Consider the following 16,925-nt stretch of genomic DNA (forward strand, 5'->3'; position numbering starts at 1 on the left):
ATTATTCTCAGAATTGCAAACTTCTACTCAAAGTCTCTAATTTTATTTTATGCTACTCTATTCTCTCTCTTTTTTTAAGATTTTATTTATTTGACAGAGAGACAGCGAGAGAGGGAACACAAGCAGGGGGACTGGGAGAGGGTTTAAAAGCAGGCTTCCCTCGGAGCCGGGAGCCTGATGCAGGGCTCGATCCCAGGACCCTGGGATCATGACCTGAGCCGAAGGCAGACACTTAACAACTGAGCCACCCAGGTGCCCCTATGCTACTCTATTCTCATTCAAGACAATCTGAACACAATGTCCCTTTTTTCAGTTTTCTGATCATGCCAGCCATGTCTTCATCTCAGTTTTTATATATGTTGTCATCTCTACTAAAATATTCTCCCCCAACTTTCTGCATAGCTGTCTCCTTCTCATGGTTAACATCTCAGGAGAAATAATCTCAACATATTACTGATTTACTTTATAGCATCTAAACAATAACATATTTGCAAATTGAGGAAGGCTCTCAATACATATCTGCTAAATAAATGAAAAGAACAAATAAATATTTTTGTTTCTAATTTTTTTTTTTTTTTAAGATTTTATTTATTCATTTTGACAGAGAAAGAGAGACAGTGAGAGAGGGAACACAAGCAGGTGGAGTGGGAGAGGGAGAAGCAGGCTTCCCGCGGAGCAGGGAGCCCGACACGGGGCTCGATCACATCATGACCTGAACCGAAGGCAGACGCTTAACGACTGAGCCACCCAGGCGCCCCTTTTGTTTCTAATTCTAATTCTTGTTCTACAAAACTGAACTGGCTTTCAGAATGAGCAATTTCTCAAACTCAACTGAGTATGTTCCGTAGGAGAGGTGTAAACTACACCCTTAAGAGAGACAGATGCTGTAAATGGGCTATCAACATGACTGCAAGTGCTTGTATTACTACTGACTCTAATCACAATTTTGAAAGAGATGTTAATACTGTTACCTGAGATACTGATATTGTCCAACAGTGCAATTAAACGTACCTTATAAGCCATTTCTACTGCTTCCTTTAATGTCTTATCCTTATGAACCTCCAATTTATTTTCCATCATTACTTGTTTCACAGGATGCAAACAGAATAATTTTATCTAGAAAATGTAAAATATCATCATCACCTCAGCAGGTCATGAACCAAAACATAATTCTTTTGTAGACAGCATTTTTTCCCTAATAGTCAAAATATTGCAATTTTTAAAAGATTTATTTTAGAGAGAGTCAGAGAGCGAGAGAGAAAGTAAGCAGGAGAAAGAGAGAGCGAGCAGGGGAGGGGCAGAGGGAGAGAGAGCATCTCCAGCAGACTCCCAGCTCAGAGCCCGACATGGAGCTTGATCCCACGACCCTGAATCAGAACCTGAGCTGAAATCAAGAGTCGGCTCAACAGACTGAGCCACCCAGGCACCACAAAATATTGTAAATTTTTTTAAAGATTTTATTTATTTGAGAGTGAGTGAGAGAGAAGGAGAGAGAGAGAGAGAAGGAGCAGGGGGAGGAGCAGAGGGAGAGGGAGAAGCAGACACCCCACTGAGCAGGGAGCCTGATATGGGGCTCGTTCCCGGAACTCTGGGATCATGACCTAAGCCAAAGGCAGACGCTTAACTGATTGAGCCACCCAGGTGCCCCAAATATTGTAATTTTTAAAAAAAACATAACTGAGATCATTCTCTCCCGTGTCTATTTTTCTCAGTAACTGATAGTGACTATGTCTCATAAAAAAAAAAGAATTCAAAAACATTAATTTTAACAACTGTACATTTCTTGATAAGCATGTATCACAATTTAAATAATCATTCTCCTACTGATATACATTCAGGTTGTTTCAAATTTTTTTCTAGTTTGGAAAATACCATGAATGTCCTTGTGATCAAAATTTTTATAGCATGTGTGGTTATCTCTAGGTGTTTCCTTAAGAGAATTATATAAAAATACATAAATTTGCTTAAGGCTCTTGATAAATTCTACTCAATTTCTATGCAATAAGGTCTTTACCAGTTTATTATTCTTGTAGCAAAATGTGACAATGTTCATATCACTGTAACCTTACCAGCACTGAGTATTATCACTACATGTTAGTGTTTTTTAATGCATAAAATAAAACCCTATCTTTCCTCAGTAATATAGTTGGTTACATTGCTTAATGATCATGATAGCATTAACTGTCTACAGAATCAACCCAATGAGTACGTTATGAGAACTGCAGTCAAGCAAACTTCAATAGCACTTTTTAATTAAAAGTACAATTATGAAATCTAACCTTGCATGTGTTGCGCTCAATTTCTCGTTGCCTTTTTTCTTGTTCTTCCAATTCTCTTTCTCTCTGTACCAAGTTTTTAATATGTTCTGGATACTCATCTACTTCTAGAAATTCTATTGTAATAAAAACAGGGTAAGACAGAGTCATTGGAAATTGATCTTCCTTTACTTAATTTTGTTCCATTATGTGCCCATAGTATATACTTCTACAACAGCTCTCGTCAAAATGTATCTCAATTACATCACTCTCTCAACTTGGAACATCAACTTCTTCCAGACAAGGGTGAAGAGGTAGTTGATAATGGCATATGATTAGGCCTCATATTTTAAAAAGCCATATATTTAATCCATAGTATCTCTTGGCTCCAAGAAAACTCTAGTATGTAGATTAAGACTTCTAGAATTAAAAAGCCTCTCTGAAACTTGGAAATAAAATCACTTCTGATTTCAAACTGTGCTATCACCATCAAACCATGTGACCCAGGGCAAGTTTACTTGTCCAGGCCTCCATTTCTTCAGCTTATTAGCAGCGCTCCCCCACAATTACCTGGGATATAATAAAATGTAATAAATGCTGTTGGTGCTACTACTTATTATTACCCACTAATACACTCATCTTTCCTTTGTTCTCAAAGCAATCTTTTAGCTACCTTCTATTTACAGAATTTTATATGTAACTCAAAGTATTAAAAGTGACAGTATGAAATTATGACACTATTTAGTAAACCAATGATTAGCAGGCATTAAATAGGGAGAACAACTTATATATATATATAAAAATCACATCCCTGTGGAAGGTCAAAATCCACTATTTCTAGAAATGAGCTCTAATTGCAAAAATATTCCGTATCATACACAGAGCGCCCTCTGGTGCTTCATCACAAAACTACAGTTTAGGGAGTAGATAAAGGAAAACTGAGTTAATGCCCTAATGGAAACATCTGGAATGCTGGGTGCCACAGAGGATACACGAACTACAAACCTGGCTCTGCCTCCAGGAAGCTATGACCTTGGACAAGTTAATCTTTGGGGTATCGTTCCTTTATCTGTAAAGTTAGAATGACTACTCTGAAATCTCTGTTCTGAAATGACTTCTTGTTACAATTTCCTTTCACCCCCATTAATTCTATAGTAAATTATTGAACAGCCACTATATGACAGACTCTGGACTCTGGATTATCAAAGATAAAGTTTTAAGCCTTGTACCAACTGAATTCACAATTTAATGAGGGTTTTCAAAAATGTACACTATCCAAAACAGATTTTACAGTATGGTAGTTGCTAAACAAAGGAAATATGTTGAAATCAAGGACAATGATTATAACAATTATGAAAAGAATGTGAGCAACATATCAGTTGTGTATGTATCTACAGGTACACTCACACACCCCTACTTATTTGCAATACTGCTTCAGTCAGAGTCAGCATTAAGAAAAAAGGGGAACTGCAATTTTTTAAATTAATAATAAAAAAGAAAAAAAGACAAACTCGCATGCTTTGTATACAGGATTATTTTGGGGGTTCTCAATATAATGAGAACATAATAAAGGATGCAAACTAGAATCATAAAACTTTATTTGCTTTTTAAGCAAATAAGCAAGGATAATTAATTCTAGTTCTTAGAAACATTTCTGGAGTGGTAAGTCAGAAGTTTACTTCATTTAGGGTCCCTAGTCATAGCATTTAGATACTAAAAATACTCCAAAAACTTATAATAAAAAAAAGCAATAATAGCTAAATTTGAGTTTTTACTATGTGCTAGACATGATGGTAAATGCTAAAAATATGTTATCTTATTTAACTTTTCATTACAATCCTATAAAATACTGTAATTATCCCCATTTTACAGATGTGGAAAGTAAGATTTCGAAAAGTTAAATAAATTGCTCTAGGCCATCTAGATGGCGAGTTAGGACCGTTACACAGGTCTGGGGGTTGTCACTGAATACAATCTCACTGCAAATAAATATCCAATTTTTTTATGTAGAGTAAATTTTGTCTTAGTGTATTAAAAAACATTTCAACTTTTTTCCAAGTGTTTTTACCTCTTGGTATTATCTCATAACAGTCTTTATAATTAATTTTTCTAGGCATAAAAAAACTTAAGCATCCTATCATTTAAAAGTAGTTATCTGGGTTTGCAAAACTTGCAAAAGAAATTAGTACAGATTAAAATCAAATAACTACATGCTAACATACTTGCATTCCGTGCTGGATCCTTCAGTCTATATATCAGCATATATGCATTTGTGGAGCTAGTAGAAATATAAAAAAGATTAATGTCAACAAAAAGGAGATTGTAAAGGTTCCATTTCCTAGCACCAAATATTTTTTTTTAAATAGTTTTTTGTTGCTTCAAACAACTAGAAGACCACATAACTGTTCTTAGGTTCAAACTTAAAGTATTCTAGAAAATAAAAGGAGAATCTACTTTGCTCCTCCCAATGGATTTCTGAGAAAATTCCACATTTCCTCTTGGTAACACAGTTAAGTCTTCAAAAAACCTGTGTCCTAGAACCTGTGTCCTAGAACAATTACTACAGTTAAGTCAGGAGTCAGCTCATTTTTTCTGGGCCATATTGTCTGTGTTGCAGTTACTTACCTGTTGTTAAGGGAAAAGATCAACACACAATACTTAAACAAATGAGTATAGTGGTGTTCTGATAAAGCTTTATTTCCAAAAACTGGAGGCGGGCAGGGTTTGATCCATGGGTTATAGTTTGCTGACCGCTGGGTTAAATCTCTTTAACGGTAAAAAATGTTGAGAAGCTGTAATTGATTCTAATTTATAAACAGTACAAATTAGGAAGTTATTTACCTTGCAAAAGCACTTGAGTAATATCCTCTGCTTCCTGAAGATCCACCATGTGTTTTCTTAATGTCCTCTTGGGTTATCTAAAAAGTTGTTACATTATTTACCTTTTTGTAAAATCTGTAATACCATTACCTCTTTGTCAACAAGTAAGCCTGTTTTTAACCTCATAGTTAAATGGGCCATACAATTACCAATTCACAAAATTTAATCAGAGTCAGTGGCTGCTACCGGCCAATCAGTTCTAGTGCTCCTCAACAGGCAGCCTGCATGACGGCTCAGGGTAAGAAAAAAACAAAAAAATTGGGAGTCTGTCTCTGGAAACACTCAGCAAGCCTCAAACAAAACAAAACAAGTAACAAGGAAAACAAACTAGGAAGTTTACTGAAAGCAAAAACAAAAGACTGACTTAGCATGTGTCTTAAAATGCTTCACTGGACAAACTAAGTCTCCCATTTTTAATAAACTCTGCTGTTGATTAGAAACATCTCTACTCCTGTCTTTGAGAATAATCTTAAACAACCCCTCCTTACCCTGCTGACATGTTGATCATTGAAGCTGTACCACTGTTCATCACTGAATGACTTTATACAAGCATAGTAATGGCCACCAGCAGCACTCCCTGAATGAACCATAACGGAGAAGAGCTCATAGATCAAGGAATTCTAAGGGGGAAAAATAAAAGTAACTCAGAGAAGAGGAAAAATAAAAAAGCCCCTTTTTGTATATTTCCTATTCTCTATTAATACAGAATAAAATAACATGTTAGTTGTCCTAGATAGTTATTGTAGGTACACTTTCCTCCAAGATAATTAAAATGGCAAGTCACCACATAGTTTTATATATCACAGTTTTGTTCAGTACATTCCTTCACATTTTAATTATGTTATAACCTCTGGAACTATGCATATCTGAAATACAATGTTATTTATGTAAGAAAATAACAGTCTGAAATTTTAGAAGCAGGTGCTAAACAGAAGACTGTTCTGATATACATAGGCAAGATCAAGAAGTCCCAAAAAACATAGTTGTTTTTATTCAAGTACAATTATTCTATTTCCTTTACAAAAGAGCTGAGGGATATAATGATTTGGAACATCTTCTAATGTATTTATGTAGTATCTGTGATACAGTGATCTCCTGATTTGACATCTCTCAAGTATGCAAAGATGGTTCAACATTAGAAAATCAATCTATGTGATACAGGCTAAAGAAGAAAAAGTACATGACCCTATCAACTGATTCAGAAAAAGCATGTCATGAAATCCAATACTCATTCATGATAAAAACTCTCAACAAACTAGGAAGAGGGAGACCTCCTCAACTTGATAAAGAACACCTACAAAAAACCCCTAGAACCAATATCATAGTAAATGGTGAGAAATAGAACACTTTCCTCCTGAGACTGGGAACAAGGCAAGAATGTCCTTTCTTACCACTCTTACTCAACCCTGTGTAAGAAGTCCTACTTAGTGTAGTAAGACCAAAAAAAAAAAAATTGTTTATGTAGGAAAACAGGCAGGGAACCCTTTGCCAACCCATGCCTGAATCCAATGTTCTTTAGACTAAGTTATAATGTATCCACTACATTATTCATTACATAGCAATTCATGATCATCTATCTGCCCTGAAACAGGTAATTTTAAAAGGTAAAGGATAATGATGATAGTGATTAGAATAATGGTCTTGGTCTAAAAATTGATTTATGCAAGAGAAACTCCATTCTTAAATACTGTCTAAAAAAACTCTGTATTTAATATGACTCTGCAAGGCTTGAATTACTGATTAGCCTTCAGGCTAGTGACTCATAATTCACACATGCTGAAGCCATTTGACCTATAATTCTCCCCTCAATAAAGCAGATTATATGAATGTGGAAGAAACAGTTTGATAAAATCTTAAAAACTACTGACACAGTGACATAAAAGGTTTTATGATAGAAATTATCAAAGCCGGTAGTTGTCAAATTATAATCCTTGAAACTATATCATTTTTTTAAGTGCCGTAAGGGCTTCATGGTGAGGGGAGGGGGAGGCTGAGGGCTCTGGCTTTCCCCTATCTCTAACAGATCGGTTCTATAAGTATTTCATAAAGGAGTTCACAGCCAAAATTTTTTAAAGCAACCGATCTAGCCGAAAACTTTCATTTTGCTATATGAGAAAACTATAGATTTAGGGGCCTGGTGCAACTTTAAAGGCAGAAGTGGTTTCCTGACCACTAGGCACACTTTCCACACCACCACCCAGCTTGGTTACATAGCTACAGCAGTTCAGCCTCCCAGCAATTCATGTTCCTGCCTAAAAGTACCTTTTCCTAAAGTTTAATTATGATCACATATATGCATAAAAACAGCTTTAAAAAAGTCTTTACTTTTCAAAAATTACTTCTCCTAAAGAGAATTTACTGGTCACAATAGCTACAGAATTATATAGCAGCTCGGAGATTATTTTATTCTTTCAACTAAACCCCACAAACTATAAAAGTACCTTCTCAAGTCCAGGTTTTGAAATCTTTTCAGTTCCACTATTACTTTCAAGGCAGATCCCTTCATCAACACCATCATCATTCGAGAAATCATTGCTCATCTGATCACTGTGACAACTGCCTTCATTTTCTGCCCCGCTGTCAGTGCAACTTTCAGTCTGAGGGGATTTCTTAATAAAACATAATTATCTTACAATTACAAGCTAAATAAAGCGAAAACATATACTCAGTAAAATTTTTTATCTAGTGGTGTTCCGATAAAAGTGTTAACTCTTTCACATAAGTTCAGATATTATTAATAAAAGTATTTATTTTAAATAAATTTATCTTTTTTTAGTGAGTCCTTAAATAAAATTAAACCAGTGTATTTAAAAGTATCTCATCTCTATTAATTTCCTTAAAATTCAAATACAATTAATTAGTGATTCAGAATTCAAATTAAACCCCAATTATGTTTATAGTTGCAAAGTAACAATATAAATTACCATTTCTTTCACCAAAATCTATAAAAGCAGAGAACCTAAGTGCCAAAATGAGCTTTTGTTCTCAAATCCCAAAAGAGTATCATTTCTTTTCTTGAACAAAAAAGTTCAATTTAATTTATCATTGTGCTAGGTATTATAGACAATTAGAAAAACAACATTGTATCTATCCTCAAGAACTTTATATTCTAGTGCACAAGAGGTGGAATTATAACGACAAAAAAATCATACTCTTTCATGCTTTTAAGATTTTTAAATCCCTCTCATGCAAATTTTATTTGAAGGAATCTACTTCTTAGAAATCCCCAACTTCTTGCCCCCTTTTCCTTTAATATTTAATATACATACCTAAAAATGTTTTTATTTAAATAGTTTGAGAAGTCTTCTCTAAGATGCAGGCTCTTGTAAGTTGTACAGAAGTTCCTAAATTAACTAAGCAATATATAATAATAAGCACCAACATTTGCCAAGAACTTTGTTGTAGGGACTGCATCTTCATCCCTCAAGAAAGTTCGGTTCAAAGTGAAAACCAACTCTAGAACTCTACACTAAGTCCAAAGAGGTCATTCCTGACATTCCTTTAGGTTGGAACATCTCTTCTCCCAACAAATGGACCTAGAACTTCCTAAAAGTTCCTGTCAAATTATATCTAGGTTTTCTTTATTTGTAAAAGATCTGCTTTTACAAGAAATATATTAGGTATATATAGAAAACCAATCCAATACTGACTGATCTCTGTTTGTGTAGGACTCTTGTAAAGACTATGTCTACTTTGTTTTTTGTTTTTTTTTTAAGATTTTATTTATTTATTTGAGAGAGAGAGAGAGCATGAGCTGGGGGAGAGGCAGATGGAAAAGGAGAGACAGACTCCCCACTGGGCAGGGGACCCGATGGCATTCAATCCCAGGACCCTGGGATCACGACCTGAGCCGAAGACAGACGCTTAACTGACTAAGCCACCCAGGCACCCCCGGAAATACTATTTTAAATTAAACCTTTTAAAATGTAACCTGGTCATAGGTACCATTCCATGAATATCTACTTTATCTAAAATGCTTTTTATAAAAGCCATAAAAAGCAATTATTGCCCTTACTGAACAGAGAAAGTAAGGCTCAGAAAAGCTGCTCTTCTATACCACATTCTCTCTTAATACTTAAGAGCACTAACTAAAACCTAATGTTTAAAATCATTTTTGAGCTTTTGAGAAAAGGCATTTTTATAACTACAGTGATGAGTTCCAATCAGAAAAAAATGATTCATAGTAGTTTTGAAAAAAATAAAGATCTATCACTCTCTAATAACTATGTCCAGTGATTATAAATAACCCCTATAATGAAATCAGAAGTTTCCAAAAGAAAAGAGTGGGACATTAAGAATTTCCTAACTGAATCAAGGTTAGGAGAACCAGAGAATTTGAAGGGGGGTCAATGAGTGGAAAAAAGTGATAAGCATTGCTGGTGTCCTTCAAAGTCCCATTCTCAAACTATTTAAATAAAGTTTTAACTAAAAAACTAATTTAAAAAGGGAAAACAGATAAAATACCTTTATTTTCTAGCTTTCTAGCCTCACCTATTTTAGAGGTGCTAAATTTTAACTGAGAATAACCCAGAAACCTTAATCCTTGAAAAAGAGACTAAGACAAATACAAAAAATTAAGGCCATACTACCCAATTTGCTCATTTTTTCACTTAACATATTTGTTCTGTGTTTATTATGTACCAGAAACACAATGCAGCCCACCTCTAGATTGGTTTGTTTTGCTAAGAAAGTTATGAAACATAAGATTATTGCTCAAATTAAAGACATAATTCCAGAGTCTGAGATTCTTTTTGTTTTTTTCAAAGAATATCATAAGTTATTCTGATCAAAAAAGAATATCTGAAATATAATTTACGGTGGACAAAAAAAGCTTATACAAATCTAGATCTTTTAATAGAACTTGGCATTACAAAATACGGGAAGAAAGGAATACCTTCTATCACAAAGACAGTCTAAAAACCACCAGTGTTGTTACCCCAAATAGCTCTCTTAAACACATGACCAAAATGAATTGACTAGTATCTTTTAACAAAAAAATACAAATAAATATTTTACCTCATCTTCAACATCAATAAATGTACTCATATCTAGCTCTTCAGGAAATGTCATCCGATCATTCAATTTAATCCTGTGCATTGTTGTATAATCAAAATCAAACCTTTTCAATTGTAAGGTCAGCAGATAAGGGAAATGCAAAAACCGAAGACCCTAAAAAGAAAGGGACCTATTGAATATGGAATATAATCTCAGATAATTTAGTATTAATTTCTACATGGCATCTACCTTTCGTGCATCACATTTCTTCTTACAACGTTCACAAAAATATTGATTTGGGCCATCCAGGATCTCTGGCTGAATAAACGCATGCAATGCTTCTTCCTAGTAAGAAAAAAAATAATTGTTTTACAATTACTTAAAGATGTTATAATGTTAATGACAAAGCCCTGAATATAAAAATTTGCAATTACCAAAATAGAAGTAGAATGGCTATAAAATGAGGAACTCAAAATGCAAAAAGAAAAAAAAAATTATCAACAGCAATATAATGTCATTATAAAAACTGAGGGACAAAATAATTGTTTTAATTCTGCATGAAATCTGTCTTTCCTAGTATTGCACATCACAGTTAGTCACTTCTACCTAATTTTTACACTGACTTTACATTGTGGAATTCGGCTAAATGATCTAATAAAAATCCTGTCTTTAGATTAAAAATTCCATACTTCTTAGAAAAGTACATGCATCACTTCAATCTTCTTGTAAAAGGAGACATTCATAAACTGTACAGTAAATAACAGAACTCTGAAGAATTCACACTATCCATACACTAAAGAATCTAGTAACCAGCATTTACCACTATATTTAGCGTCAATCCTTAATTCGCCACTGCACTAAAGATTGGAAAGCACTGGGCAGCTTTCTCCCTGCATGTCAGATACTGCTCCATCTGAAAATGTATGAGAGCTCCTGGAGTGTTCACCTAGTGGAACCATATGGTTCTCTTTTCTCCATACAGCCTTAAGACAGAAGCAAGAAACTTAGTATGAATATTGGTGAAGAATCAGGGGACATAAAATTTTTAATTTTTAATCACCGATTTTTTACAATAAAAAATAAATTGTAGTTAATACAACATATAAGACTGGACGGCATAATCTCAAGTTTCTTTTGTTGTGATCTCTTCACACATGGTCTAATCAGAACTACTGATCATATTTACTATATGCAAAGAAAAAATCTGTATCATTAAGACAAAATATCTTCAAACATTTTTCTTTTGATTCAGAACATGTTGTTGCTCAAAAGATAAATAAAGGGGCTTGATCTGGCAAAATGTAAAATAGCTGACAACAAACTACTATCCACATATTGTTTTGTATAGCTCATTTTGGGATAAGAATAAAAAATAAAAAGATTTAAAATGCCTCTAACCTCATCCATCTCCTATTTTGTTCTCAGAAACCCAAGAAAGCAAGGGAGCTGAGGGTGGGGTGGAGAACCAAATAGTGGGTTTTTTCCCACATGACCAAGCATTTTACTGGACGTCACGGAAAGGGGCACATTCAGAATGATTTTTTTTTCTTTAAAGTATATTTTAAGCATGAAAAAGGCAAATCCTGTAAAAGCGTAACACAGAAAAAGGAGCCATATATATAGCTTAGCATAGGCTGATATCAAATTAGTCAAGCTTTCCAAGTAGAAACTGAACAGTAAAACACTTAATACTTTAACAAAAAAAGGGAAGGTACGTAGAGTGAGAAAATGATGTAACTCAAATTCTACTTTACTAAACCATGTGTACCAGTCTCTGGCTAGAGTTCATAGCTAGCGCTTTTTCTATTTTTTTAAGTTAAAACTCAGAGAAAAGTTTAAAGCACAGAAAACTCCCATAATTTATTCAGACTCACCAACTTTTAGTATTTTGCTACCCCTGCTTTATCATTCTCCCACCCTCACACACATTATGTATTTTTCTGAAGCATTTGAGAGTAAGTTTACATATCATGCTTTCCCTCTTAATAGTTTTATGTGACTTTTTTTAAGAATAACAATATTCTTACATAAACAAGAGTTCTCAAACTCAGGAAAATTTTAAGACTGATAAAGTACTTTTGCCATATTCCAATTTTGTCAATTGTCCCAATCCTAAAAATGCATTTCTCCCCATCCAGTACAGAATTGAATCCAGATCATAGATTACATTTGGCTGTCTCTTCAGATTCATTTTGTCTGGAACAGTTCCAAAGCCTTTAGTCCTTTCAGGACATAAATGGTTTTTGAAGGAGGCTGGTTATTTTATAAAATGTCTGCAATTTGGGTTTGTTTGATGTTCCTTATCATTAGGTTCAAGTTCTATGTATTCTTTACTAGACTACCACTTAAGTTATGAAGTGTCCTAAGGATATCACGGTCACAGGCCATGATATTGCCAACCTCCCTACTGGTGAAATGAACTTTAATCACCTGGTCAAAGTGTTATCCAGCTTCTCCATTACATAGTTACTGTTTTATCCCCTTGCAGCTAATATGTAATCTGTAAGGAGATACTTGGAGACCATGCAAAAAGCCTGTATGTTATTAAACTTTCCACCCTGGATTTAGCATCCACTACTGGATTCTTGCTTAAACCAAATTATAAAATGTTTATGGGCCAACTTAAAAATCTTTTTTTTAGTAGGCAACTTTAAGTCCATTCATATTTGATATGATAATGTTTTGTTTCATCTAAATTAGTTTATTATAATTACTGTGTGTACTAGTAGTATTTACTGTGTTCTTCTCTCCCAAGTGGCGTGTTTTGCTACCTTTTACATTTTCCTTTGGTATTTAGGAAGGTAATTTTGTTTTAGTGCATTTATACTTTTGTTAATGCCCTTAATCTCCCTTTTTCTTACTTAAGCCTTTAGTGTCTTGTTTGCTAGTTTTATGTTATCCTTTGTCTCCTACCCATTCAGCCATCTATGATCTCATTCTACTTTCCCTTATTTCTCCCTTCCCCTTTTTTGAGTGGTATTCCTTTTACTCCATCTAACATATAATATGCTATTCTACCTATGTCCCCACCCTTGTTTCATTTAGTCCTTATTTCTATAATTTAATATATTAAGTGCTCATAGTCCTTTTGCTGAAGCTTCCCTGGGCTGGGGATCTCTTCATTGGATAGCTTATCCCCTAATAAACTCGAGAAGGCTCATGGATACAATATTCAGTAATTTCTTCAATGTTCAAGAATGGAATTACTCACTGCCATCATAACAGAAGAAAAACTTGGCTAGATGTCAAATCTTTGGCCTGTACTTTCTTTCCTTGAGTTTTTGGAAATTGCTATTCTGTTGCCATGATTTGCATGCTGCTCTTCATAAGTATGATGCCAGCTCAATTTACCTTAAAGTTTAACAGTTTACCAAAATATGTCTGAGTTGATTATTCTAGGTCAGTTTTTCCAAGTACATGGTAGGTCCTTCAAAAGTAGACTTAAATTTCCCTGACTCCCAGAAAGTTTTCTTGGCTTGTAGTTCCTAAGTTTTGTTCTACTGTGTTGTTTTTATTCTTCACAGACTCCCAGTTATGTTGGACATCCTTTGCCAGTCTTTCATTTTCTCTGAGATCCTTTTTACTTCCTTTCATTTTCATTCTATATCCCTCTTTAGATTTCCATTCCATTCTATTCTCTTGCACATTTTATAGTTTATTCTTTACTTTGAACATAGTTTGGTCTTTTTCTTCAATTTCTTTCCTGAGTTTTATCAATTCATATTCCATTTCCTGTTATGTTTTGTTTTTTAAATTTATTTCTCTCCTTTAATTCTTGGATACCAGGTTTTTGAGAATATTTCATTTAGTCTGGGGTACTGTGTTACAGCATTCTACTGTGTGGTTATTTTCCTGAGGGCTTTTTTTTTGGCAGGGTGGATTTTCATCAGCTGAAATGCTTTAATACATATTTTCTGTTTTCTTCTAACAGTGGTGCTGTGTAAATTTGATTCCCACCCCCCACCCACCCACCCCATCATTCTGTGGACAGCATTCTTTAGTTTGAGAGTACCTCAAACTTTTGTCAACTTAGTGAAGTGCAGTTTCTTAAACGGGTGATGGGAGTGCAGAGCTTGAGGTCGTCTTTCATTCTGCAGGACACTTAATTTTTCTCTTTTTCCTTGTTTTCTCTTCTCTTCACTACTATGAGTCAGATGCATCATGCTTCTCTATTTCTCTCCCAGAGGCAAAATTCTTCTAAGGATGCCACTTCTCACTCTAGAATTCCTTCCCTGTAGCTGTTGCTATAAACTACCCAAGTCCTATTCGGCACTCTCTCTTTTGGCATGTACTGTTGTACTTTCTCCTTCTGAGGGTGACTTTTGTCTTTATTTTGCTACATCTTTCAATCTCTTCTCTGTTTCATAGCCTCGAAGGCTTTCCACTGCATCCTCTCCACACATACAGACTTGTAGCGCAGTAGAAGCTCTGTTGGAATTTGGTGATTATTTTGCTACTTTCAAGTAATTTGAGGTTTAGGGTGTTCTGTCTCCTAGTAATGCAGAATTTATGGGTTACCTGGGTTTTATCTGTGTTCCTTTTAGTCTATGGTTTTTGGGGAGAATGTGTAGAGATAAACAGAATCTGGCGGCCACCATTATCCTCCAAACTCAGAAACCAGTTAAAACTATATTATAATAATTTTCTATAGCTTCCGTATTCACTTTTTAACAAGTCGTCTCCAGGTTAATCATAAATAAGATTAGACAGTTATAAAAATTAGCTTCATCTATCCATTGAAGAAATAAATTATGTAAATGATGGGCTAATGTGGCTATATACAATTATCTTCACCTTAATGTGATGTAGATTATGAAAAATCATGCCAAACTGTATTTTACATATTAAAAAATAAGCTATGGATCATAAAAATGGAACAAAATACTACAAATACTGTACCATTATTAATATACACAAAAAATTTTGCTCTGGTTACCAACAGCTGTCCTCTTAAGTATGTTAAATTACTCATGTATCATGCTTCTAAACTAGCTTTGGGTTGACTATGGTTGTTTTTCATCACTCCAGAGTGAATATAATAGATTTATTTTCTAGAGCTTAACCCTCACTGTTATACAAAATATAATTTGCACATTTTTTAGATTGTAATTTTCAGAGTTCAGAACAGAACAAGAGAATTCTTACATCATTAGTTATTACAATTTTATAGTTAATGCAGAAAATCTAGGCACAATGCAATTATAAGGTATATCCAAGGAATGACACTGCCTATGAATTCTCTCGTTTTTACTCTTACCCTATATATAAAATTCTTTTCTCATCTTTCAATGTCTATTTTATTTTGAATGAAGAAATGGGTGCCAAAATAGGATACTTTATTTTTCAGATCGAGCAAAAATGATAAATCTGAACTACCACTTGGTAACTATTTCCTAAGATTTTAATGTACTTAGCAATCCTGTGCTACTGATTATATAGTGACATGTCTTCCTTACAGATATATTCAACTATCTTTCCCAGGATATATACTTTGTTTTTGTTTTGTTTTGACTAGGAAAAGAACTTTCTCCTAAGCCACCCACTTTTTCTAATTGCAATTTTTGAGATAATTGTAGATTCACAATGATAAGAAGTAATACAGAGTCCCTTGTACACCAGTTTCCTTCAACGGTAACATTTTGCAAAACTATAGTATGATATTACAATGAGGATATTGACACTGATACAATCTACATATCTTATTCAGGTTTTCCCAGTTTTAGTGTCTACATGAGTGTATTAAGTTCTATACAATTTTATCACCCGTATAGGTTCATTATCCACCACCATAGTCAAGAGACTGAACACAGATCCTATACAAGGAGCCCTCATTGTTGCCCTTTTATAGTAACCACCTTCCCATCCTTTCCCTGGCCCCACCAAACTTTTAAGCTTTGATTAATCTGCCCCCAATTCTAAAATTTTGTCCATCAAAAATGTTATATAAATGGAATCATATCACATGAAACCTTTTGGGACTGGCTTTTTTTCACTCAGCATAATTCCCTAGAGATTCATTCCGGTTTTAGTGTGTATCAATAGTTTGTTCCTTTTTGTTGCTGAGTGGTATTCTATGGTTTGTATGTATCAGTTTGTGGAAGTACTCGCTAAAGGGCATCTAGGCTGATTCCAGTTTGTCGATATTAAAAATAAAGGTGCTATGGACATTCGTTTACATGTTTTTATGTGAACATAAATTTACATAAGTTTTCATGACTCTGACATAAGTAACCAAGAGTACAATTGCTGGGGTTTACAGTAATTGTATAGTTTTACAAAAAATTCCCTGTAACATTTCACATTTTCATCAAGAATTTATGAGTGATCCATTTTCTTCACATTGTTACCAGCTTTCTGTGCTGTCATTATTTTTTATTTTAGACATTCTGTAGGTAGAGTATTACCTTCATTGTGGCTTGAATTTGTGACTAGTGATACTGAACACATTTTCTTTATTTTTTTGACATCTGTATATCCTCTTTGATGAAATGTTGTCTTTTGCCAGCTGTCTAAATGGATTGTGTTTTTTTTTTTTTTTTTACACTATTGTATTTTGGGGCTTCTTTATATATTCTAGATATCAGTCCCTTGTCAGATACGTGGTTTGCAGGTATGTTCTCCCAGTCTGTAGCTTCCCTTTTTTCCTCTTTGCCTGGGCTTTCAGAGAGTAAATGTTTTAATTTTGATGAGATGCAACTTATCAATTACTCCCTTTGTGGACTATTTTTGGTATCAAATCTAAGAACTCACTGCTTAACCCTAGATCTGGAAGATTTTTTTCCTATTTTTTTAAAT

The 16,925-nt window shown here is 34.2% G+C and overlaps 1 protein-coding gene across 5 annotated transcripts in view; it reads right to left on the bottom strand.

The window, feature by feature from the left end:
• The window catches only part of USP47 (ubiquitin specific peptidase 47), a 107,359-nt gene that overhangs the window by 21,636 nt on the left and 68,798 nt on the right, over window positions 1–16,925 (bottom strand). For all 5 annotated transcript variants that reach the window (XM_036087884.2, XM_036087886.2, XM_036087885.2 and 2 more), the window contains 8 exons: window positions 10,380–10,475; window positions 10,152–10,304; window positions 7,577–7,744; window positions 5,624–5,755; window positions 5,097–5,173; window positions 4,478–4,533; window positions 2,280–2,392; window positions 1,012–1,116 (listed from right to left, as the gene is read on the bottom strand). In XM_036087884.2, coding sequence (XP_035943777.1) covers window positions 1,012–1,116; window positions 2,280–2,392; window positions 4,478–4,533; window positions 5,097–5,173; window positions 5,624–5,755; window positions 7,577–7,744; window positions 10,152–10,304; window positions 10,380–10,475 — 900 coding nt within the window. The remainder of the gene's footprint in view (window positions 1–1,011; window positions 1,117–2,279; window positions 2,393–4,477; window positions 4,534–5,096; window positions 5,174–5,623; window positions 5,756–7,576; window positions 7,745–10,151; window positions 10,305–10,379; window positions 10,476–16,925) is intronic.

Source organism: Halichoerus grypus, chromosome 11, assembly GCF_964656455.1.
Source record: "Halichoerus grypus chromosome 11, mHalGry1.hap1.1, whole genome shotgun sequence".
Lineage (NCBI taxonomy): Eukaryota > Metazoa > Chordata > Mammalia > Carnivora > Phocidae > Halichoerus > Halichoerus grypus.